General features: G+C 45.3%; 1 protein-coding gene and 1 pseudogene across 3 annotated transcripts; both read right to left on the reverse strand.

Annotated features, from left to right (window-relative positions):
- Positions 1 to 833: 833 nt before the first annotated feature.
- Positions 834 to 8783, reverse strand: LOC148047332 (uncharacterized). 2 transcript variants are annotated; one of them, XM_087711449.1, is made up of 4 exons: positions 8071 to 8783; positions 7357 to 7439; positions 5652 to 5778; positions 834 to 3451 (listed from the first exon to the last, which is right to left on the reverse strand). In XM_087711449.1, the coding sequence occupies exons 2-4, from the start codon at positions 7429 to 7431 to the stop codon at positions 1512 to 1514; spliced, it is 2142 nt and encodes a 713-aa protein (XP_087567575.1). In that variant the 5' UTR covers positions 7432 to 7439; positions 8071 to 8783; the 3' UTR covers positions 834 to 1511. The 2 variants fall into 2 exon arrangements, with proteins under 2 accessions (XP_087567575.1, XP_087567576.1); XM_087711450.1 differs by lacking the exon at positions 5652 to 5778 and having other exon boundaries at positions 8071 to 8782.
- Positions 8784 to 16381: 7598 nt separating this feature from the next.
- On the reverse strand, positions 16382 to 24711 carry LOC148047333 (uncharacterized; annotated as a pseudogene). The gene is made up of 3 exons (XR_015696121.1): positions 24205 to 24711; positions 23421 to 23503; positions 16382 to 20000 (listed from the first exon to the last, which is right to left on the reverse strand). The product of XR_015696121.1 is annotated as an uncharacterized LOC148047333 (transcript).
- Between the last annotated feature and the right edge of the window lie 1093 nt (positions 24712 to 25804).

Raw genomic sequence — 25804 nt, forward strand, 5'->3', positions numbered from 1 at the left:
TGTATTATTTAATTGTATTTAATGAGAAGATGCTGGTAAATGTCTTCCCATTAATACCTAGACCCTCTGACTCCTTGAAGCACAAATCCTCGTCTATCACTCAAAAGTCCAAATGGATGCTCAGACTGTAGAAAGCAGCCAAAGGGTTTCTGTTCTCTGGTTATCCTTTGAATCCTCTGATGTAAAGAAGATAAAATTGGCCAAAGCATTATCAATACTGCATGGATTCCACAGCTGCAAAATTAAGTAATTAAGATTACTTAAAAATGCCAAGATTTTATAATGAGGAATGTTCCCCGATTTTATAGGCTATGTCTCTTCTTTGCTTCTTTCATATATAAATCTACCTTGCTAATGCTTTTCTCATTCCATGGTTTTCAATGTATCACTGTGGAACGTGAAACTGAGTCAGATCTGAACTCATTCCACCACCCCTCTAGCACTTTCTAAAATTTTATTCCACTCCCCATCCCCCCCGATAAGTTCTCTTACATATGAGAAAGGTTGTTAATAATCAGGAAATCTGTTCTTTAAAAATATATCGATAAAAAGTACAAAGTCACAATCATGCTTGTAACTGTTTTCTCCAAAACCATAGCAACCTGATATGTCAACTATGATTGATCTTTCTGATGAACTTGATAACAGAAAATGAAGGAGCCAGTAAAGCGGCATTTGAAAATCTTGAGAAATAGAAAATACGGTAGATTAATCAGAGAAACCGACCAATGAATAACTTAAATCAAGATCTTTAAAAAAATGTTAGATCAATAAAACCATTTTCTCAAGTCTCCCAAGTAATGTGTCCTGAAAATTAGTCCATGGCATCCATCTTTCTTTTCAAATCCATTTATTAGGAACACATTAAATTGTCAAGGATTTGGTAGAACTCCAACTCTGAACCAGATCCAGAATTACACCCTAAAAAAGCAAAAGTCTGAAACTCCCCCCCCCTCCAAACTCACAATCTTCAATCACTTGTCAGTCCAACAGCCTGGCGACTCCAAATTCCACCTCCGGTCAGCTGCAGGCCTCTTCTCTTCCCACAGGAAATGCGGCCTAAATATGACATTCCCCCCTTATCTTTACACCCCCCCTGCCTTTCAACAGTTAGAAAGTGGCGAGCCTGAAAGTATTTTTAAATTCATTTATTGTATACCTAAATGCTAATAAAAAAGAGTACAAAGGCTACAATAAAATATGGTTCCATATATGTAATCTTCAGGGTCGACACATTTTTAAAGCGCCTTTCAGCTAGGTTAGGAGAGTATTAATATGGTAAATAAATTGATTGCTTTCCACGGGAGAGTTTTTCTCTCCTCTGTGGATTCTTTCTTAAGAAGCATTCTATTTTCACAAAAACACCTTCCTCATTCCGTACATTTCTATTTTCCTCCTGTGTGGATCCTCTTATGGGAACAGGTGACTTAATTGCACTAGTGCAATTTCTTCTATGTGTGGTATTAATGTGATAAGTAAGGGACTGGCTTGTACTCAAACTCTTCCCAAATTCATGGCATACATGATTTCTCTCCTTTATGAATCCTGTTATGGGAAGTAAGAGTACGGTTATCACAGAAGCCCTTTCCACATTCCAAGCATTTATAAGGCTTCTCTCCTGTGTGGGTTCTTTTATGGTACATCAGATGGCCACTAGCAGCGAAGGTTTTTCCACAGACTGTGCACTTATAAGGTTTTTCCCCTGTATGGATCCTGTTATGTAAAATAAGTTGATTACTTTGGCGGAAACTCTTCCTACACTCTAGACATTTATAGGGTTTTTCTCCTGTGTGAATCCACGTATGAGAAGTAAGAGAACTCTTTACACTGAAGCTCTTTCCACACTCCATGCATTTATAGGGTCTCTCTCCTGTGTGAAACCGTTTATGGAGGTTCAGGTAACTGCTGTTTCTGTAGCTCTTTCCACACTCCATGCATTTATAGGGTTTTTCTCCTGTGTGGACTCGTTTATGGGTAGCAAGGCCACTGCTTTGGCTGAAACCCCTCCCACAATCTAGGCATTTATAGGGTTTTTCTCCTGTGTGGACCCTTTTATGAGAAGTAAGAGAACACTTTACACTGAAGCTCTTTCCACACTCCATGCATTTATAGGGTTTTTCTCCTGTGTGAATCAATTTATGGATAGCAAGGCCACTGCTTAGTCTGAAGCCCCTCCCACAATCTAGGCATTTATAGGGTTTTTCTCCTGTGTGGACCCTTTTATGAGAAGTAAGACCACTCTTTACACTGAAGCTCTTTCCACACTCTAGGCATTCATAGGGTTTTTCTCCTGTGTGGACCCGAAAATGGGTAGCAAGGCCACCGCTTTGGCTGAAGCTCTTTCCACAGTCTAGGCATTTATAGGGTTTTTCTCCAGTATGTACCCTTTTATGGGAAGTAAGGCAACTCTTCAGACTGAACCTTTGTCCACAATCCACACAATTATAAGGTTTTCTCCCTGAATGGCTCCTTCTATGGCTCCTCAAGTATCTACTACTGCTGAAGCTCTTCTCACACTGTTTGCATTTATAGGGTTTTTCTCCTGTGTGGATCCTTTTATGAGAAGTAAGAGAACTCTTTACACTGAAGCTCTTTTCACACTCCATGCATTTATAAGGCTTTTCTCCTGTGTGGACCCGAAAATGGGTAGTAAGGTCACTGCTTTGGCTGAAGCTCTTTCCACAGTCTAGGCATTTATAGAGTTTTTCTCCTGTGTGCATCCGTTCATGCAAAGTAAATTGACTCCTGTGGTGGAAAGTCTTCCTACACTCTAGACATTTATAGGGTTTTTCTCCTGTGTGGATCCGTTTATGAGAAGTAAGAGAACTCTTTACACTGAAGCTCTTTCCACACTCCATACATTTATAGGGTTTTTTTCCAGTATGCTTCCTTTTATGGCAAGCAAGGGAACTCTTCACACTGAACGTTTTTCCACAATCTACACATTTATAAGGTTTTCTCCTTTTATGGATCCTTTTGTGGGATTTCAAATAGCCTTTATACTTGAAGCTCTTTCCACACTCCAGGCACTTATAGAGCTTTTCTCTAGTGTGGATCTTTTTATGAAAAGTTAAAGTATCTCTCCACCCCACGCTTTTTCCATAGTCCACACCGTTGTAGGGCTTCTCCCTTGCCTGGATCTTTTTATGTGAAGTAACATTATTACTGCTGAAACTTTTTGAATTTTTGTAGTGGTTACTAACATTAGGGCTTACTTTGAATCTTTTTCTACTTCGACATTTCTCCGTACTTTCTTTGGAATCATGTTGGGTCAGGAAACGATCCATTTCCACATATTCAGAAATAGTTTTTTCTCTCCAATTGTGATTCTTTCCACGTTTTCTCCTTCCCCGATTATTTGTAGATGTCTCCTCAGTAATTTCAGTTTTGATTATTTGCAATGGCACTAAATTTGGCTCCCAGTCATTTCCCTTCTTCTGTGTATCAAATGCTTGCGGGGGGAAAAGAAATAAATTAGAATAATCTACAACCTCCACTTTGGTATTCCTATGCACAGATTTATCTATTACTGGGCGTCTGCAATGAGGGAAATGACAGCATATGAATATTAGTTACTAACTTAAAAGACTAGCGTGGCTGTTCATCTAACCCTCATTAAAAGCTTAAAGCAAAAAAACAAGTTTTGACAACAGGACCTGGCACCCAACTTGTCTCATCTATGAGGCACCCAACTTGCATTTAGTAAGAGCACATATGTCATTGCAACACAAAGCAAGACAAAATTTGTTGCTGAGTAGGACAACTACAACAGGCTAAAACATCCTATCCCTGATCATCTTCCCAATAACTCTGCAGTAATGACCCAGTCAAAGATGATTACAAGACTGAATGTAAACCCTTCCTGGTCACTAAACCATTGTTCCCTCTAACTGCCGCGCAGTGATTTCTGCCAAAGCAAACGTGGGGAAGTCCTTTGCAGGCAGGTAGAACTGGCCGCCGTCAAAGGACCTCCGCAGACTTGTTTTGATGAGCACGGAGCGACTGACGGTAGTTTGTGCCGGCCGCGGCTGCTCAAACTAGCGTCAGTCGCCCCTGTGTTCAGCAAAGCAAGCCCGGGGAGGTCCTTTGTGGGTGGCCAATCCTAGCTGCTTGTGCCCGGCGCTGCGGCTGAAGTAACCCCCCAAAGCCCCTCTTGCCACCAGAATATCTGCTGTCTCCTCCTCCTCCTCTAACAGCACTGGATTTTCCGCCCGACACCGCAGCTGAGATGAAGCCACCAAAGCTCCCGTCAGCAGCACCCCCGCCCGTGGTGCCTCCCCCTCCACGCGGAGCACCTGAGCTGGCCCGCACGTTATCCCTCCCCCTTCCTCCTCTGCCGTGCTTTTGAGGAGCCATGAGGCCACAGGAGTTAGTAGAAAGGCAGCGGAGGGGGCGGGAGCAGGAAAAAAAGGCCTCATGTCTTCTTAAAAGAACGGCAGAGGATGAGGCGGCGGCAGGGGTAAATGCGGTGCCCAGCTCAGGTGCTCCTGAGCGGAGGTGCTGCCAGCGGGAGCTTTGGCAGTTTCACATCACCGGCAGCGCCGGGCAGCAAATGTGGTTAAATGAGCCGAGGTGGCGCAGTGGTTAAATGCAGCACTGCAGGCTACTGCTAGATCAGCAGTTCAGCGGTTCAAATCTCACCGGCTCAGGGTTGACTCAGCCTTCCATCCTTCCGAGGTGGGTAAAATGAGGACCCGGATTGTTGGGGGCAATATGCTGACTCTCTGTAAACCGCTTAGAGAGGGCTGAAAGCCCTATGAAGCGGTATATAAGTCTACTGCTATTGCTATTGGTGGTTCTCTTGGAGGAGGGGGAGGCGGCGGCAGCAGTTATTCTGGTGGTGGTGGGGCTCATTGGCATCTTCCCCCTGTGAAAAAAACCCGAAGATGGAGCAGATCCACACAGATGATGTCGCCGCAACGTGACTGGAGGTGGAATTCTGGGAGTTGAAGTCCACAAGTCTTAAGCTGTCAGGTTTGAAGACCCCAGAGGTTTTTTTCCTAAAGGGTTAGGGGTGCAAGGATCTTGTAACTTGACAGCTTTAACACTTGCATGCTTCAATGCCAGAGTTTCTGAGCCAACATGACTGGAGGAGGAATTCTGGGAGTTGAAGTCCACAAGTCTTAAAGCTGTCAGGGTTGAAGACCGCTGGTTTTTTTTTCTAAAGGTTTAGGGGTGCGAGGGTGTTGTAACAACAGCTTTAAGATTTGCATGCTTCAAAAGCCAGACTTTCTGAGGAACATTTTGGTTGCTAAGCAGGAGCGCTGTTAAGTGATACTGATATTATATAACACTTTTAATTAAGCGGGTACCTTGAATAAACATAACTTTGAGTTTCAAATAATACTGAAGTTGTTGTCTTAGGTGACATCTGTTAAAAAAATTCAGGTGCTCAGGCATGAAAATATGCCGCTCAAACACTATACTTTTCTGCTCACACTGAAAAAAAATTAGAGGGAACATTGTACTATACTGATCTCTTTCTTCTAAATGCAACTTAGAAGGCCATGAAAGGGGACTAGAATTAATGTAAGAGGAAAAAAGGAGAGTATGGAATCATTTTTAACAACTTATGTACATATCCAAGTTGTAAATAAAGTATCTAGTGACACCTTGCTATGACTTAAATTTTCCTCCAGAGGAACCCTCACCTAAAGAAGCCATGATCCTAGACATTTCCAACATGACTTCTTCATGCAGGACTTTCTGGTTGGAATCAAGCAGCAGCCACTCTTCACTGTTGAAATGGATGGCCACCTCCCCAAAGGACACAGGACTCTAAACAAAGAAGAATCCATGTGAGCAGATAGAATTTGCAAGACCTCCTTTAATCTGCAAAGCCTAAGAGCACAAAGTGAAAATTCTTGACTGGACCTTTCCCTAGTCGGACTTAACATAGTATGATAAAAAGGGCAACATTCACAGCCTATGCCTGACAGCCAATTACGACATTTTAGCACTACTTTGACTGACTGCTGACCTTCAATGTCAGCAACCTGCCTTGATCAAGTGGCATAGTGTGCCTCAGGCACACCATCTACCAGTAGCCCCAACATTTCATGATATTTGCAAGAGGTTCTGTAGGATTTCTGTGTATCATAGTAACCAAATGGTCTTTGTGGTTCTTTGAAGGGTCAGCCTTGCTCACTCTCATGAACTTTCATGAAAATACTAGGAAGGCACTTCCAGCCATCAAAATGCTGATGATACACAAAGCAATTTATCAAGGGAGAAAGAGAATATAACTTTATTCTCACTTTGAATGTACGCTATTTGGTATATATTAAAATGAAATTTTGTTGCATACAGTCCTTAAGGGTCTCCACCTCTAATAATTAAATACAAAATTATGCATATAATCACATATATGACACGGAGAAACAACACAGCTTAGTTTGGATGTATACGTGGCGAGAGAAACAGATCTTGGAAGTTTACCAGGCATAGGGAACAAAGCTGTTACAGAATCTGGTAGTCCTGCTAGAAATACTCCTCATCCAAAGAAGGAAATGGAGACGCTGGTTTGCATGCTTCACTAAGGATGATGTGTGGAGACCAGTTCAGATTCTTTGGTACCTGCATTTGCAACACTTAATACTGTTGACCATGTCTACTGCTGCATCCTTCATATGGAATGGAGTATGACCAGGCCGACTGTTTCTAAAATCTATGATGATCTCCTTCGTTTTATTAACATTTCTGTTTCTCCTGTATTTATTCCTTTCGTCAATGATAGGAAAACAAGATTATGCTTACAATAAAGTATATTTAGCCTAACCACTCATGTCTCCTGTCTGCTTTACTTGGGATAGGCAACATGAAGTGCCATGTGGCATTTTTTGAAACCAGAATTATATAACCTGTGAGGGTAAAGATTTAAGAGCTGACCAACTGCTACCATGATGTAATGCTGGGAATGAGTCAGCAAGGTTTTGGGGCCGATACCATTTTAAGAGCCTGTAATAAGAAGAGACCTGTTGGGGGATATCTCTCTTTCCGTGTGTGCTTTTGTGCTTTAATTTGCTGATTGCTTTCTCCTTGAGGTCGGACTAAAGAACGTGTATGTATATATTCTTTTTAGATAAAACCACTATTTAAATACAAACCTCTGTTTGATGTATCTGCTCCTGGGTTGTCTCACATAGTCACAGTGTGCGCACTCTGACATAACCACTAAATAATTCCATTCATCTCCAAAACTTAGTTGAGAGATGGGCCTAGTTTGCCTGATCATCAATTTAAATTTCCTTGTTGTCCTTTGCTCAGGAATAGCAGTAATCATATGTACAGTCGGCAAAGGAAATTAGAGGCCTCCTAATTCTCCCCCATATAAGCGGCTAACCTCTTCTTTCTTACCTGAGTCAGGAATCCAGCAGTTCTTTCAGCTCCATCAATAGGAGGAGAAGATTCAGTGAACAACGGTGACTCCATTTTGTCCACTGGAAATGAGAGAGACAGAATGGAAACAGGAAAGGCTTCAACTTCATCTTTTCTATCCTGAAGGCACAGCTTAAGGTTTCTTCCTGTCCTGCCCTGGAAATCTCCATTTTTGTCTCTTCACACTTCCTTTCATGGGCTCCATCATGGGAGCCATGAATAAAAGGAGAAGACCAAACCCCACCACATGCTGAAGAACTAAGTTCAGTTAGATTGTTCTCCTAATCTTTTGGAACAACACATGGCAGTTTATACCCTCCGCATCCGAAGCTTTTGCTCAATCCCTGTAAATTCTCTCCCCCCCCCCCTCTCTTCAGTTTGAAACCAGAGAAATTAGTGATGTTCTAGCAACCCCGGAAACATGCCTGAAATTGCAGGTGGTGTTGGAAATGGACCAGCAGGGATCTGTGTAGGAATTTAGTCAAAATTATCTCTTAAGGAAGGCCAAAGACAAAGAGAAATCATGATGGAGGAGGAGCCAGAAGGGAGGGAATTCCTTTGTGCGCCTTAAGTCTTCTAGCTTGAAGAGGCAGTTCTAGCTTTCTTTATGGGGTCCCGAGAAGACGCAGAGAATGAAGGATAACTGGAATCTTTCTAGAAAACCTCCAATCCAGTGGAACAGTCTTCCCTTACCTAGTGAGGTATCCTGAGCCTCCAGCTACTGGCGCGGCCGGGCAACTGGTCTCCGTTGGCTCTCCAAGGATCCTTCCAGTCTTCCAGGAATCTGAAGACGCGAGCAGGGGATTCCTTTGGGCTTCCTTCTCTCCTCCTCACTCTTGGATTCCCCCCATGCACAGCCAAGAGCCGTTATGGGGCGGGTTTCCCGCTCCCACCGAACCTGGTTCCCTCTCCTGAGGAAGATCTGAGTCGCGGACCCGTCCTTGCCCGCCCCCACCAGATTCCCAGGGAGCGACTCGTGCCCGAAACGACGCAACCACGCAGACCGAGTGGAGCATGCGCAGTGGCCTCGGCAGTGGGCAGCCAAGAGTGCGCCCCCTGCCGGCACCTGGGGTGAAATGGCGCCCGCGGGGGCAGCTTTGGAGGCTTTTGCAGGGCAGCCTCTGCTCGGAGTTGCACCTGCCCTGGAGAGCGAGCTGTGCAAGCGGCATCCGGGAGAAACCAGGCGGAGATCGCGCGCCTTCCCGGGTCCTGGTGCAAAAGGCGACTTGCAGAAAGTCACGCGGAGGGCACGCCGCTTCCGTCCTTTGGGGATCCTCCCTTTTTCTCCGTCACTCACTCACACACAATAGTTCAGGGAAACAGGCTCCCCGTGGAGCAGAAGGAGGAGAGTCATACGGCTCCCCCCTTCTCTTTCTCCTTCAAAGGCTTTCTCCGCAGGGAGAAATTTGCCCGGAGACAGATGACTCAACAAAAGGGAGGATTCCCATTGGCGCAACGGATTCCTTGGAAGCCACTCCGAAATCTCCCTGTCGAGCCCCTCCCCGTCCCGATGCTCCTTCTCCCCTCTCTTATGGGAAGCCTCCGTGGATGCCGCCTATTGCTGCTGCTGCTGCGGGGGGGGGGGGGAACGTTGGCCGGGAGCCCTGGAAGCGAACGTGGGAAGGAGCACTCACGCGGGACTGGGAGGGGACTCTGACACCCAGCCACCCCCACTCCAGGCGAGACGGGAGCTTGCGTGAGTCCTCCCCTTTCTTCTTGGCCACGCCCCTCCCTGTGCGATTCCCAGACGCGAAGCGGGAAAAGGGGGCCCGAGAGGGGTGGGAGGAGCCTATTCTGGCGGGAAGAGCGGAGAGAGACAGACGCGGCTCTGAGGGAAGCGCCAACATGGAGGGTTCCTTGGGGTCCTTTGTGAGGGACTCGACTTCTCCTCTCTCCGTGTCAGAAACTGAATTGGGTCCCCTGATCCCTTTTTCTCCCAGGCCAACCCCTTTACCTATCCAACATCTTAAAGACTTCCAGTGTTGGGGCATTCACAACTTCTGGAGGCAAGTTGTTGAATTGGGTCCCCTGATCCCTTTTTCTCCCAGGCCAACCCCTTTGCCTATCCAACATCTTAAAGACTTCCAGTGTTGGGGCATTCACAACTTCTGGAGGCAAGTTGTTACACTGATTCATTGTTCTATAACTGTCAGGAAATTTCTCCTCAGTTCTAAGTTGCTTCTCTCCTTGATTAGTTTCCACGCATTGCTTCTTGTTCTACCCTTAGGTACATATACATATATACATATATATAACATATTTACATGTATATTATGTAGAGGAATCATCTATATTGTGCAATGACTGTTTCCATAATATAATAACCCTTCAAAATGAGAAATAGAATTAATCGGGACATGCAGAAGCATTTTTAGAACTATATTAAGGTAAAAAAAAAAAAAATCATAATCACACCAACACAAGATTTCTCCAAATGGCAATTTCCACTAAAATTTCAAATAGGATTGACCTTTCTGATTATTTCGATATCACAAAATATACAATGGTAGTAAAGTGATAATGAAATACTTGACAAATTCAGCAGTTTGGGAATGTAACATAAATCCAGAAAACATCTCTGTCACACATACTTTGAGATGAATGATATATTTTTTTTATAAGATGTTAGAAAATATGGTCCTGGTTAGAAGACGCTGAGTTATTTAAATCAAGCTGGTTCCCTCCTTAAAAAAATATTGTTCATATGAATACACTGTTGGATCCGTAATTTTTTAAAAAAATAAAGCAGCAATAGTTGCAATCATAAACTCACTGGCCACATTTCTTACAGCAGGATTAACGTGAGCCCAACACATACTCAACCAAATGGGCTTGTACAAGCGAAACTCGAAAAATTAGGATATCGTGCAAAAGTTCATTTATTTCAGTAATGCAACTTAAAAGGTGAAACTAATAGTACATGAAATAGACTCATTACATGCAAAGCAAGATAGTTCAAGCCGTTATTTGTCATAATTGTAATGATTATTTTTTAACTGTTGTTTTTATTTTTTATATCCCCCTTTCCTTTTTATTTGTAAGCCGCGCTGAGTCTTCTGAGAGTGGGCGGCATACAAGTTAAATAAATAATAAATAAATAAATAAATAAATAAAGATTTGCAGCTCATGAAAACCCCAAATCCACAATCTCAGAAAATTAGAATATTGTGAAAAGGTGCAGTATTCTAGGTTCAAAGTGTCCTACTCTAATCAGCTAATTAAGCCATTACACCTGCAAAGGGTTCCTGAGCCTTTAAATGGTCTCTCAGTCTGGTTCAGTAGGAATCACAATCATGGGAAAGACTGCTGACCTGACAGTTGTGCAGAAAATCATCATTGACACCCTCCATAAGGAGGGAAAGCCTCAAAAGGTAATTGCAAAAAAAGTTGGATGTTCCCAAAGTGCTGAATCAAAGCACATTAATAGAAAGTTATGTGGATGGTAAAAGTGTGGAAGAAAATGGTGCACAAGCAGCAGGGATGACTGCAGCCTGGAGAGGATTGTCAGGAAAAGGCCATTCAAAAGTGTTGGGGATTTTCACAAAGAGTGGACTGAGGCTGGAGTCAATGCATCAAGAGCCACCACACACAGACGGATCCTGGACATGCGCTTCAAACGTCGTATTCCTCTTGTTAAGCCGCTCCTGAACAACAAGCAACGTCAGGAGCGTCTTACCTGGGCTAAAGAAAAACAGACCTGGTCTGTTGCTCAGTGGTCCAAAGTCCTCTTTTCTGATGAGAGCTCTCGCCCGCCGCGGCCAAAAACAGTCTGTCCTCGCTGTAAAAGAGGATTTCATTGGGCAAATCAATGTTGCACAAACCCCATGCCCAAACCTGACTCACGTTTGCCTAAGCAAAGCTGTGGACATGCACATGTTATTAGGGAATTGTTTAATACCAGTTTGCACACCTTTTTCCGTCATTTTAAATGACACCCAGCTGGCCATGTTTAAAAAAGGGGAGGAAGTTAATTACGGCAACTCTCCGATGTGGGGCCCTATCACAAGGGAGCTCCCTGCTGATGCCATGTCTCTCACCACACCCTTTGTAGCCAGCGGACACAACGTTACATGTGCACACATTAAAAATTGTACTGCTTCCCTCACACAATCTTGTATGCCTACGGGAATCTTTCCCGCCAACTGCTCCACTTACGAGGACATTTCCTACAATTGGGCTCACGCTGGTTGGTTTTTCACATGTGGTCAAAAAACCTTTAACTATATACCTGCTAATCTGTCGGATACACGTTGCTGTCTGAGTTGTCTTACTGCAGTTTGGTTCCACCGACCAAACAGAATCTCAGTCCACGGCCACGGAGGTCATCAGTAGTCCTTGACGAATCATGTGACAGCTCGATTAATCTTTTTAACGAGGCTGAATATCTTTCCCTTGCTATATTCATACTTGGCGTTCCGGCATTAGCAATGCACAACCACATGCACAACCACAGGACAGCCCACCGCATCGCCTGTTCCCTTGCAAAAACCATCAATATCACATCTGCAGCCATAGCCGCCTTGAATCAGGAACAGGTAGAGATTAGACACGCTGTTCTAGACAATCGTGCTGCTATTGATTTTCTGTTATTAGTACATCATCTAGGCTGTGAATCTGTTAGAAATATGTGTTGTTTTAACTTGTCAGACACCTCTCAATTGGTCAAGCATCAGATCACTTCCTTAAGGAGCTGGCTTCCCAGATTCGAGAAGACGTACTGCCAGCCTAGTGAGATGGTCTGTGGTCTTGGCTACTGGATGGCTCCTGGCTAAGGAGCATTTTTTCATCCATCATGTGTATTATAGTACTACTTGTGTCACTCTGTTGTATTCAATGCATGCCTTCTCTTTTTCAGCTGTGCAAAGGCCTTTTTTCCTCAGCTAGGAAGGATATTTTGATCAACGAAACCAAATCCCTTCTGGAACCTGAGGACGAGCATGAGTTGGAGAACAGCCTGTCTATAAAGGTGTTTGCCATAACCAGTGATGAGGACGATTCTGCATTTGATGTGTCTGTTTTCCTCCTTGTCATTTTAAAACAAAAACAGAGGAGATGTTGGAATCCATCATTGGTGTTTGTGCAGGGTAGTTTCGGCTGCCTGAAACACACACACACAAGGATGGAGAAAACACCGTACCAGGATGTGTATTACATTCCTTTTAGCAATATGTAAACATTCCTTTTAATTAGCATGCAGAACAGTACCAGCCTGTGTGGGAAGATGTCCAGCGCTGGCCTCTGCAATTATATCATTTGGCAAGCACCTCAAAGGGATACAGGAATGTGAGCCATGCGTGTATTTCTCTCCCTCCCTAGAGCATGAGCTTTTTGCCACGTTGTAACATTATTATTGGACTTAGTTAATCATGTGTCTTTTGATGTAATTGTATACACCTTTTCTTTGTTTGTACCTAATAAAAGAGGTTCTCCGAGCCTCGTTCGGAGCCCTCATCCCGAGAAAGCATTTGTCCGGTGTTTTCCTTCTCATTTGGCCAAAAGCATGAGCGGCCCATCGGAAGCGCTAAGCCGCACCTCACAATTATGACAAATGACGGCTTGAACTGTCTTGCTTTGCTCTTCCCCAATTGCTGGGCCTTTTAGGGGGGAGGAATAGAGTCCTGTCCCTTTCCTGATACACTTGTAATAGAAGTCTCCTCTAGACCTGATGGGGTATGGCTGCTGGAAACAGGCTCAGGAAAGAAAGGATCCTAACGACAAAGGGTGTGTGTGTCTCTTCTCTTCCTCCTTGCAGATATGAGCAAATGCATGACAGCCCGTCGGAAGCTGGAGGCTCAGTTGACGGAGAACCATGTGGTGAAGGAGGTGAGGGCCGAGCTGGTTCTCTCCTTCTCCTCTCTTGCCCTGGGCCTCCTTCAGCAACAGCCCTCCTTCTTCTTCCTCTCCAGGAATTGGATCTGCTGGACTCCTCTAATGCCGTCTACAAGCTCATTGGTCCCGTGCTGGTGAAGCAGGACACAGAGGAAGCCAAAGCAACTGTGGGAAAGAAGCTGGAGTACATCACAGGGGAGATGTGAGTGGGCGGGGGTTCCTGGGTGGGGCTTCCAGCTCCCGAGGCAGTGTACGTCAGGGTCCCCACAGCTCTTCTGAGGTTTCGCCCCATGCTCAGGCATTCACTGGCCTGGTTCTCTGTCCGCATCAAACGCTACGAGGCTCAGATTCAGGATTACGAGCGGAAGTCGGAGCAGCATCGGGAGGCCCTGGGCCGGCTGCAGCAGGAATTCCAGCGGACCCACGGCAAGGTGTTCGTCAAGACCTGAAAGGGGAGCATGGAGGGAGGGGTGGGCCGGCCGGCCCCCAGCCCTGCCATTTGGGCCTTTTGGATCACTTCAAATAAAATTCTGTTGGACCTTTTGTGTGTGTCCTCTCTTTCACTGGGGCGTGGGGGACCCAGAATTCCCAGAGGAAGATGCCCAGTGAGGGGAAGCCATCTGAAGGTGGGTGCAGCTGAAGTGCTTGGGTAAGTGAGCTCAGCCACGTGAAAAAGACATGATGAATCTTCCAGATGTGAAGACAAACTTTTCCTGACTTCAGACGAGGGACAAAACCTGAGCATCTGTAAAAGGAACCCCTTTGCTTAACTGGGGTACAGACCACATTCCTCCTGGATTCCTCTAATTCAGCAGTACCCAACCTTTCCCGCTTGGCAGCCTGGCCAAGCATGGGGTAGTACGTTAGTAGCAGGCACACACAGGCGTGTGCAGCTCCATTTGTGTGAACTACAGGTACAGGTGGACCTGCACTTGTGAAAGGAACTTTCACGAAAGGAAAGCTGGTGCATAAACCTCTACTCGTGTGAATGGAGGGCGCTTGCCTGCTAAAACACCATTCACATGAGTACAGAGCATGCATACGGTTGCCGCTCACACAGATGGTGGTGTACGTGCATGCATGCACCTGCCACTCTCCCCATGTCGGGTCGGTCCACCAAATCACATTTTTCAGTGCTATTGTAACTGGCACTAAACAAACAGTTGTAAGTCAAGGTGTACCTGTACTCTTTCCCCCTCCTGAAGATACACCCCTGCATTGTTTCAATATTCCGTCTCCCCACACCAGTCAGGTTGAAGCACTTAGCCAATCCTGGAGACCACCAGATCCAGATTCTCTGCATATACGAGCCATTTTGGGATTTCCCTCCCCCTCCCACATTCCTCAGGTGATCTCAGAGATCCATTGCTCTGTCCAAGAAAGTTCCCTGCTTTGGATCGGCCGCAGGCATTTTGCTGGGGTGGAGGAGCATGGATGGCGGAGGCGTGGGAGACAGCGTGTGAGGCCGCTGGGTCACGTTAACCTGCCGAGCCAATGGCGGGCGAGCAGCGCCTGTCAGGTTTTGGCAGGAAACAGGAGTCTTGGAATCGCCTCAGCTGCTTCTCCGCTGGACACGAATCTCCCTCCTTTCCCCGAGGAAAGGCATACACATACATTAAACTAAAGTACCCACCCTGGCCAGACCCCCCCCACCCAATTCCACTTCTGAGGTCAGACCCCCCCACCCAATTCCACTTCTGAGGTTGGCAGCCTCTAGGTGTCTCCTCTCTTGGCGGGGAGGAGCATACATAGGCTATGTTGACGTCCCCTGTTGCTACTGGTGGGAGTGCAATCCAGGGTCCCTAGAAGGGGATAAGGAGCCCCAATCAGTAAGTAAGATGTTGGAGAAAAGGCTGCAGGGCAAGGGAGGTGGGAGTGAAATTTCTCCCCTTCTCTTCTGCCCACACCCCTCCCAGTTCACTTCTCTCAGCAGGAAACGGTGGTCCTGAGAGAGGTTGGGAAACTATTTACTGGCTGAGAGGATGAGAAGGAGGCACCTCCAGAGGGAAGCACCGCCCTCAGGGATCTCCAGAGCTCTTCAGGGACCAATCCTGCTCCTCCTTTCTCTCAGACTCTGAATTAGGCCACCCTCTGGGCCTCTCCTCTCCCTCAGGCCCTCCTCTACCTCAATGGTGTCCAGCCAAGAATATCTTTCCAACACCCCCACCTTGAGGATCTTGGGGCCCCACCACCTCCACATGCTTTAAAGTATCCCTGATTTAGGCAAGCGAGAAAAAAGTCCCCAACCCAAAAGAAGGACCAGAGTTTGGGGGGCCGCTCCCCTCAATTCAGCAGGTTCCCTGAAGGAAAACACCTCAGTGGATCCCTCAGGCTCACTCCATGGCTGAGGCTGAATGACTGGGAGTATCCTCAGATCCTACTACATGACTCCACTCACCCCCAAATATCCTTCAAAACAACAATGGTCTCTCTTACAAGGCAAAGAGAAAGGGTGAAATTGCTGGCTGGAGAATACGAAATACCTTGAAATAATAATATATTCAACTACTGTATTATTTAATTGTATTTAATGAGAAGATGCTGGTAAATGTCTTCCCACTGACTCCTTGAAGCACAAATCCTTTATCTATCACTCTATCACTCAAAAGTCCAAATGGATGCTCAGACTGTAGAAAGCAGCCAAAGGCTTTCTGTTCTCTGGTTATCCTTTGAATACTCTGATGTAAAGAAGATAAAGTTGGCCAAAGCATTATCAATGCTGCATGGATTCCACAGCTGCAAAATTAAGTAATTAAGATTACTTAAAAATGCCAAGATTTTATAATGAGCAATGTTCCCCGATTTTATAGGCTATGTCTCTTCTTTGCTTCTTTCATATATAAATCTACCTTGCTAATGCTTTTCTCATTTCATGGTTTTCAATGTATCACTGTGGAACGTAAAACTGAGTCAGATCTGAACTCATTCCACCACCCCTCTAGCACTTTCTAAAATTTTATTCTACTCCCCCTCCCTCCGATAAGTTCTCTTACATATGAGAAAGGTTGTTAATAATCAGGAAATCTGTTCTTTAAAAATATATCGATAAAAAGTACAAAGTCACAATCATGCTTGTAACTGTTTTCTCCAAAACCATAGCAACCTGATATGTCAACTATGATTGATCTTTCTGATGAACTTGAGAACACAAAATGAAGGAGCCAGTAAAGCGGCATTTGAAAATCTTGAGAAATAGAAAATACGGTAATGATTGATCAGAGAAACCGACCAATGAATAACTTAAATCAAGATCTTTAAAAAAATGTTAGATCAATAAATCCATTTTCTCAAGCCTCCAAGTAATGTGTCCTGAAAATTAAAGTCCATGGCATCCATCTTTCTTTTCAAATCCATTTATTAGGAACACATTAAATTGTCAAGGATTTGGTAGAACTCCAACTCTGAACCAGATCCAGAATTACACCCTATAAAAGCAAAAGTTTGAACCCCCCAAAAAACTCACAATCTTCAATCACTTGTCAGTCCAACAGCCTGGCGACTCCAAATTCCACCTCTGGCCAGCTGCAGGTCTCTTCTCTTCCCACAGGAAATGCGACCTAAATATGACATTCCCCCCTTATCTTTACAACCCCCCTGCCTTTCAACAGTTAGAAAGTGGCGAGCCTGAAAGTATTTTTAAATTCATTTACTACAAACCTAAATGCTAATAAAAAAAGAGTACAAAGGCTACAATAAAATATGGTTCCATATATGTAATCTTCAGGGCCGACACATTTTTAAAGCCCCTTTCAGCTAGGTTAGGAGAGTATTAATATGGTAAATAAATTGATTGCTTTCCACGGGAGATTTTTTCTCTCCTCTGTGGATTCTTTCTTGAGAAGCATTCTGTGTTCACAAAAACACCTTCCTCATTCCGTACATTTCTATTTCCCTCCTGTGTGGATCCTGTTATGGGAACAGGTGACTTGATTACACTAGTGCAATTTCTTCCATGTGTGGTATTAATGTGGTAAGTAAGGGACTGGCTTGTACTCAAACTCTTCCCAAATTCATGGCATACATGATTTCTCTCCTTTATGAATCCTGTTATGGGAAGTAAGGGTACGGTTATCACAGAAGCCCTTTCCACATTCCAAGCATTTATAAGGCTTCTCTCCTGTGTGGGTTCTTTTATGGTAAATCAGATGGCCACTAGCAGCGAAGGTCTTTCCACAGACTGTGCACTTATAAGGTTTTTCCCCTGTATGGGTCCTATTATGGATACCAAGTTGACTACTGTTGTGGAAACTCTTCCCACACTCTAGACATTTATAGGGTTTTTCTCCTGTGTGGATCCGTTTATGAGAAGTAAGAGAACTCTTTACACTGAAGCTCTTTCCACACTCCATGCATGTATAGGGTTTCTCTCCTGTGTGAAACCGTTTATGGAAGTTCAGGTAACTGCTGTTTCTGTAGCTCTTTCCACACTCCATGCATTTATAGGGTTTTTCTCCTGTGTGGACTCGTTTATGGGAAACAAGGGCACTCCTTTGGCTGAAACCCTTCCCACAGTCTAGGCATTTATAGGGTTTTTCTCCTGTGTGGACTCGTTTATGGGAAGCAAGGGCACTGCTTTGGCTGAAACCCTTCCCACAGTCTAGGCATTTATAGGGTTTCTCTCCTGTATGGATCCGTTTGTGAGAAGCAACAGCACTGCTTGTAGTGAAGCATTTTCCACACTCCGTGCATTTATAGGGTTTTTCTCCTGTGTGGACTCGTTTATGGGAAGCAAGGGCACTGCTTTGGCTGAAACCCTTCCCACAGTCTAGGCATTTAAAGGGTTTCTCGCCTGTATGAATCCTTTGATGGGAAGTAAGGCCACCACTTTGACTAAAGCTTTTCCCACACTCTATGCATTTAAAGGGTTTCTCTCCCACATGGATCAATTTATGTTTAGTAAAATAACTGCTTGTACTGAAGGTCTTCCCACAGTCTACACATTTATAGGGTTTTTCTCCAGAATGTATCCTTTTATGGTAAGTAAGATAACTCTTCATACTGAACCTTTTCCCACAGTCTAGACATTTATAGGGTTTTACCCCTGAATGGATCCGTCTATGGCATATCAGGTAACTACTAGTGCTGAAGTTCTTCCCGCACTGTATGCATTTAAAGGGTTTTTCTCCAGTATGTACCCTTTTATGGGAAGTAAGGAAACTCTTCCGACTGAACCTTTGTCCACAATCCACACATTTATAAGGTTTTCTCCCTGTATGGATCATTTTGTGGCGCCTGAAGTAACTACTACTGCTGAAGCTCTTCTCACACTGTTTGCATTTATAGGGTTTCTCTCCTGTGTGGATCCTTTTATGAGAAGTAAGAGAACTCTTTACACTGAAGCTCTTTTCACACTCCGTGCATTTATAAGGCTTTTCTCCTGTGGGGATCCGATAATGGGCAGCAAGGGAACTGCTTTGGCTGAAGCTCTTCCCACAATCTAGGCATTTATAGGGTTTTTTTCCTGTGTGGACCCGATAATGGGTAGCAAGGCCACTGCTTTGGCTGAAGCTCTTCCCACAGTCTAGGCATTTATAGAGTTTTTTTCCTGTGTGGATCCGTTCATGAGAAGTAAGAGTACTCTTTCTCCTGAAGCTCTTTCCACACTCCAGGCATTAATAGGGTTTTTCTCCTATGTGGACCAATTTATGGGAAGCAAGGCCACTGCTTTGGCTGAAGCCCCTCCCACAATCTAGGCATTTATAGGGTTTTTCTCCTGTGTGGATCAATTTATGGGAAGCAAGGCTACCGCTTTGGCTGAAGCCCCTCCCACAATCTAGGCATTTATAGGGTTTTTCTCCTGTGTGAACCAATTTATGGGTAGCAAGGCCACTGCTTTGGCTGAAGCCCCTCCCACAATCTAGACATTTATAGGGTTTTTCTCCTGTGTGGATCCGTTTATGAGAAGTAAGAGAAGACCTTACACTGAAGCTCTTTCCACACTCCAGGCATTCATAGGGTTTGTCTCCTGTGTGGACCAATTTATGGGAAGCAAGGCTACCACTTCGGCTGAAGCCCCTTCCACACTCCATGCATTTATAGGGTTTTTCTCCTGTATGTATCTTTTTATGGGAAGCAAGGGCACTGCTTTGTCTGAAGCCCCTCCCACAATCTAGGCATTTATAGGGTTTTTCTCCTGTGTGGACCCTTTTATGGGAAGCAAGGGCACTGCTTTGGCTGAAGCCCCTCCCACAATCTAAGCATTTATAGGGTTTTTCTCCTGTGTGGACCCTTTTATGGTAAGTGAGAGAACTCTTTACACTGAAGCTCTTTCCACACTCAGTGCATTCATAGGGTTTTCTCGCTTTATGGATCCTTTTGTGGGATTTCAGATAGGCTTTATACTTGAAGCTCTTTCCACACTCCAGGCACTTATAGAGCTTTTCTCTAGTGTGGATCTTTTTATGAGAAGTTAAATTACCTCTCAACCCCACGCTTTTTCCATAGTCCATACCATTGTAGGGCTTCTCCCTTGCCTGGATCATTTTATGTGAAGTAACATTATTACTGCTGGAAACTTTTGCACTTTTGTAGTGGTTACTAACATTAGGGCTTGCTTTGAATCTTTTTCTACTTCGACATTTCTCCGTACTTTCTTTGGAATCATGTTGGGTCAGGAAACGATCCATTTCCACACATTCAAAAATAGTTTTTTCTCTCCGATTGTGCTTCTTTCCACGTTTTCTCCTTCCCCGATAATTTGTAGATGTCTCCTCAGGAATTTCAGTTTTGATTATTTGCAATGGCACTAAATTTGACTCCTGGTCATTTCCCTTCTTCTGCGCATCAAATGCTTGCTGGGGGAAGAGAAATAAATTAGAATAATCTACAATCTCCACTTTGGTATTCCTATGCACAGGTTTATCTATTACTGGGCATCTGCACCAAGGGAAATGACAGCAAATGAATATTAGTTACTAACTTAAAAGACTAGCGTGGCTGTTCATCTAACCCTCATTAAAAGCTTAAAGCAAAAAAACAAGTCTTGACAACAGGACCTGGTCCAACTTGTCTCATCTATGAGGCACCCAACTTGCATTTAGTAAGAGAACATATGTCATTGCAACATAAAGCAAGCCAAAATTTGTTGCTGAGTAGGACAACTACAACAGGCAAAAACATCCTATCCCTGATCATCTTTCCAATAACTCTGCAGTAATGACCCAGGGGTGGGTCAAAGATGATTACAAGCAGGGACGTGTAGTCAGGGGAGGCGGGGCCTCACCAGTGTCATGAGGAAAAGAAAAGAAATTTTAAAATAATTAAAAAGGCTAAGGTAGTTGCTGCCAGACTCCAGAGTCACAGTGACTCTGTGTCTGCTTAATGCTAACTGTAGGGGGAGGCGAGAGAACTATGGGCCTCTTTTGCATAAGGAATTTTTCGCCTTTTAACCCTTGCTTAACTCTGACTAAAGGGTTAAAAGGCGAAAAATTCCTTATGCAAAGGAGGCACATGATTCTCCCACCTCCTGATCTGGGAGCAAATCGTGCCTGTTGCTTTTTTATTTAACTTTTTACATTTTCATTATGGTGGGTGGACAAGAGGAGAGTTGAAAGTGTTTCCACAGCTGGAAAAGCTATATAGATCGGACAGAGGGAGAGAGGAGATTCAAAATTATTGGAATTTAATTTGTAATTTTTTGTGAGGAATTTCTCTGTCTGTGTGTGTGTTTCTTTCCTCATAGCGGTGGGGCGGAGGAGGGCACGCAGCGGAGTGCGGCAGCGACATTCTCACCACTGTGTCCCAACAGGCCAGGTGTCCCGCATTTATGTCTGCCATAAACGCGAGACACCTGGCCTGTTGGACACAGCGATGGCGGGGGGGGAGGAATGGGCTGGCTGGCTGGGGGGGGGGGGAAACCATGGTCGCTCAGGCCCCAGCGGCAGGGCTTTAAAGTGGCGGCAGGGCCCCGGCGCCAGGGCTTTAAAATCCCAGCGCCATCCGCCATAGAGCGGTGGCGGACGGTGCCAGGACTTTAAAGTCCTGGCGCCGGGCCCTGCCGCCACTTTAAAGCCCTGCCGCTGCATCCTGGCGCCGTCCGCCATAGAGCAGGACCGGATCTTGTTCTATGGCGGACGGTGCTGGGACCTTAAAGTCCTGCCGCCAGGGCCCTGCTGCCACTTTAAAGCCCTGCTGCCACATCGCGGGCGGCAGGGCTTTAAAGTGGCAGCAGGGCTTTAAAGTCCCGGTGCCGCTTCCACCATAGAGCGGGTCCCGGTCCCGCTCTATGGCGGACGCGGCACCGGGGCTTTCGCGCTTGCCTCACCGGCCATGAAGCTCACCGCACGTCACTGATTACAAGACTGAATGTCAACCGTTGCTGGTCACTATACTTATCTCTTTCTTCTAAATGCAACTTAAAAGACCATGAAAGGGGACCGGAATTAATGTAAGAGGAAAAAAGGAGAGTATGGAATCATTTTTAACAACTTATGTACATATCCAAGTTGTAAATAAAGTATCTAGTGACACCTTGCTATGACTTAAATTTTCCTCCAGAGGAACCCTCACCTAAAGAAGCCATGATCCTAGACATTTCCAACACGACTTCTTCATGCAGGACTTTCTGGTTGGGATCAAGCAGCAGCCACTCTTCACTGTTGAAATGGATGGCCACCTCCCCAAAGGACACAGGACTCTAAACAAGAAGAATCCATGTGAGCAGATAGAATTTGCAAGACCTCCTTTAATCTGCAAAGCCTAAGAGCACAAAGTGAAAATTCTTGACTGGGCCTTTCCCTAGTCGGACTTAATATAGTATGATAAAAAGGACAACATTCACAGTCTATGCCTGACAGCCAATTACGACATTTTAGCACTACTTTGACTGACTCTGCTGACCTTCAATGTCAGCAACCTGCCTTGATCAAGTGGCATAGTGTGCCTCAGACACACCATCTACCAGTGGCCCCAACATTTCATGATATTTGCAAGAGGTTCTGTAGGATTTCTGTGTATCATAGTAACCAAATGGTCTTTGTGGTTCTTTGAAGGGTCAGCCTTGCTCAGTCTCATGAACTTTCATGAAAATACTAGGAAGGCACTTCCAGCCATCAAAATGCTGATGATACACAAAGCAATTTATCAAGGGAGAAAGAGAATATAACTTTATTCTCACTTTGAATGTACGCTATTTGGTATATATTAAAATGAAATTTTGTTGTGTACAGTCCTTAAGTGTCTCCACCTCTAATAATTAAATACAAAATTATGCATATAATCACATATATGACATGGAGAAACAACACAGTTTAGTTTGGATGTATACGTGGCGAGAGAAGCAGATCTTGGATGTTTACCAGGCATAGGGAACAAAGCTATTACAGAATCTGGTAGTCCTGCTAGAAATACTCCTCATCCAACGAAGGAAATGGAGACGCTGGTTTGCATGCTTCACTAAGGATGATGTGTGGAGACCAGTTCAGATTCTTTGGTACCTGCATTTGCAACACTTAATACTGTTGACCATGTCTACTGCTGCATCCTTCATATGGAATGGAGTATGACCAGGCCGACCGTTTCTAAAATCTATGATGATCTCCTTTGTTTTATTAACATTTCTGCTTCTCCTGTTTTTATTCCTTTCATCAATGATAGGAAAACAAGATTATGGTTACAACAAACTATACTTAGCCTAACCACTCATGTCTCCTGTCTGCTTTACTTGGGATAGGCAATATGAAGTGCCATGTGGCATTTTTTGAAACCAGAATTATATAACCTGTGAGGGTAAAGATTTAAGAGCTGGCCAACTGCTACCATGATGTAATGCTGGGAATGAGTCAGCAAGGTTTTTGGGCCGATACCATTTTAAGAGCCTGTAATAAGAAGAGACCTGTTGGGGGATATCTCTCTTCCCGTGTGTCTTTCTGTGCTTTAATTTGCTGATTGCTTTCTCTTTGAGGTCGGATTAAAGAACATGTATGTATATATTCTTTTTAGATAAAACCACTATTTAAACACAAACCTCTGTTTGATGTATCTGCTCCTGGGTTGTCTCACATAGTCACAGTGTGCGCACTCTGACATAACCACTAAATAATTCCATTCATCTCCAAAACTTAGTTGAGAGATGGGCCTAGTTTGCCTGATCGTAAATTTAAATTTCCTTGTTGTCCTTTGCTCAGGAATAGCAGTAATCATATGTACAGTCGGCAAAGGAAACTAGAGGCCTCCTAATTCTCCCCCATATAAGCGGCTAACCTCTTCTTTCTTACCTGAGTCAGGAATCCAGCAGTTCTTTCAGCTCCATCAATAGGAGGAGAAGATTCAGTGAACAACGGTGACTCCATTTTGTCCACTGGAAATGAGAGAGACAGAATGGAAACAGGAAAGGCTTCAACTTCATCTTTTCTATCCTGAAGGCACAGCTTAAGGTTTCTTCCTGTCCTGCCCTGGAAACCTCCATTTTTGTCTCTTCACACTTCCTTTCATGGGCTCCATCATGGGAGCCATGAATAAAAGGAGAAGACCAAACCTCACCACATGCTGAAGAACTAAGCTCAGTTAGATTGTTCTCCTAACCTTTCGGAACAACACATGGCAGTTTATACCCTCCGCATCCGAAGCATTTGCTCAATCCCTGTAAATTCTCTCTCCCCCCCCACTCTCTCTGCAGTTTGAAACCAGAGAAATTAGTGATGTTCTAGCAACTTAGGAAACATGCCTGAAAGTGCAGGTGGTGTTGGAAATGGACCAGCAGGGATCTGTGTAGGAATTTAGTCAAAATTATCTCTTAAGGAAGGCCAAAGATAAAGAGAAATCATGATGGAGGAGGAGCCAGGATGCAACTCAAGGTGGCCCCTACAGGAGTCGGTCTTCTGTGAAAGGCAAATCCTAGACTTGCTCTGAAGGGAGGGAATTCCTTTGTGCGCCTTAAGTCTTCTAGCTTGAAGAGGCAGTTCTAGCTTTCTTTATGGGGTCCCGAGAAGGCGCAGAGAATGAAGGATAACTGGAATCTTTCTAGAAAACCTCCAATCCAGTGGAACAGTCTTCCCTTACCTAGTGAGGTATCCTGAGCCTCCAGCTACTGGCGCGGCCGGGCAACTGGTCTCCGTTGGCTCTCCAAGGATCCTTCCAGTCTTCCAGGAATCTGAAGACGCGAGCAGGGGATTCCTTTGGGCTTCCTTCTCTCCTCCTCACTCTTGGATTCCCCCCATGCACAGCCAAGAGCCGTTATGGGGCGGGTTTCCCGCTCCCACCGAACCTGGTTCCCTCTCCTGAGGAAGATCTGAGTCGCGGACCCGTCCTTCCCCGCCCCCACCAGATTCCCAGGGAGCGACTCGTGCCCGAAACGACGCAACCACGCAGACCGAGTGGAGCATGCGCAGTGGCCTCGGCAGTGGGCAGCCAAGAGTGCGCCCCCTGCCGGCACCTGGGGTGAAATGGCGCCCGCGGGGGCAGCTTTGGAGGCTTTTGCAGGGCAGTCTCTGCCCGGAGTTGCACCTGCCCTGGAGAGCGAGCTGTGCAAGCGGCATCCGGGAGAAACCAGGCGGAGATCGCGCGCCTTCCGGGTCCTGGTGCAAAAGGGGACTTGCAGAAAGTCACGCGGAGGGCACGCCGCTTCCGTCCTTTGGGGATCCTCTTTTTTTCTCCGTCACTCACTCACACACAATAGTTCAGGGAAACAGGCTCCCCGTGGAGCAGAAGGAGGAGAGTCATATGGCTCCCCCCTTCTCTTTCTGCTCCAAAGGCTTTCCCCGCAGGGGGAAATTTACCCGGAGACAGATGACTCAACAAAAGGGAGGCTTCCCATTGGCGCAACGGATTCCTTGGAGGCCACTCCGAAATCTCCCTCCCGAGCCCCGCCCCCTCCCGATGCCCCTTCTCCCCTCTCTTATGGGAAGCCTCCGTGGATGCTGCCTATTGCTGCTGGGTGGGGGGTGGGGGGAACGTTGGCCGGGAGCCCTGGAAGCGAACGTGGGAAGGAGCACTCACGCGGGACTGGGAGGGGACTATGACACCCAGCTACCCCCACTCCAGGCGAGACGGGAGCTTGCGTGAGTCCTCCCCTTTCTTCTTGGCCACGCCCCTCCCTGTGCGATTCCCAGGCGGGAAGCGGGAAAAGGGGGCCCGAGAGGGGTGGGAGGAGCGTATTCTGGCGGGAAGAGCGGAGAGAGACAGACGCGGCTCTGAGGGAAGCGCCAACATGGAGGGTTCCTTGGGGTCCTTTGTGAGGGACTCGACTTCTCCTCTCTCCGTGTCAGAAACTGAATTGGGTCCCCTGATCCCTTTTTCTCCCAGGCCAACCCCTTTGCCTATCCAACATCTTAAAGACTTCCAGTGTTGGGGCATTCACAACTTCTGGAGGCAAGTTGTTACACTGATTCATTGTTCTATAACTGTCAGGAAATTTCTCCTCAGTTCTAAGTTGCTTCTCTCCTTGATTAGTTTCCACGCATTGCTTCTTGTTCTACCCTTAGGTACATATACATATATACATATATATAACATATTTACATGTATATTATGTAGAGGAATCATCTATATTGTGCAGACTGTTTCCATAATATAATAACCCTTCAAAATGAGAAATAGAATTAATCGGGACATGCAGAAGCATTTTTAGAACTATATTAAGGTAAAAAAAACCAACAATCAT

The sequence above is a fragment of the Thamnophis sirtalis genome, unplaced genomic scaffold (assembly GCF_051295495.1).
Source record: "Thamnophis sirtalis isolate CommonGarterSnake01/CBP01778 unplaced genomic scaffold, rThaSir2_p1.2 scaffold_3, whole genome shotgun sequence".
Taxonomy (NCBI): domain Eukaryota; kingdom Metazoa; phylum Chordata; class Lepidosauria; order Squamata; family Natricidae; genus Thamnophis; species Thamnophis sirtalis.

Excerpts from the sequence above, each read along its gene's own strand:
- LOC148047332 (XM_087711449.1), bottom strand. The coding sequence starts at position 7,431 with ATGGAGTCACCGTTGTTCACTGAATCTTCTCCTCCTATTGATGGAGCT. Across the intron at positions 5,779-7,356 it reads CTGCTGGATTCCTGACTCAG|AGTCCTGTGTCCTTTGGGGA; the intron begins GTAAGAAAGAAG and ends TTCTTTGTTTAG. Across the intron at positions 3,452-5,651 it reads TAGGATCATGGCTTCTTTAG|CATTTGATACACAGAAGAAG; the intron begins GTGAGGGTTCCT and ends TCCCCCCGCAAG.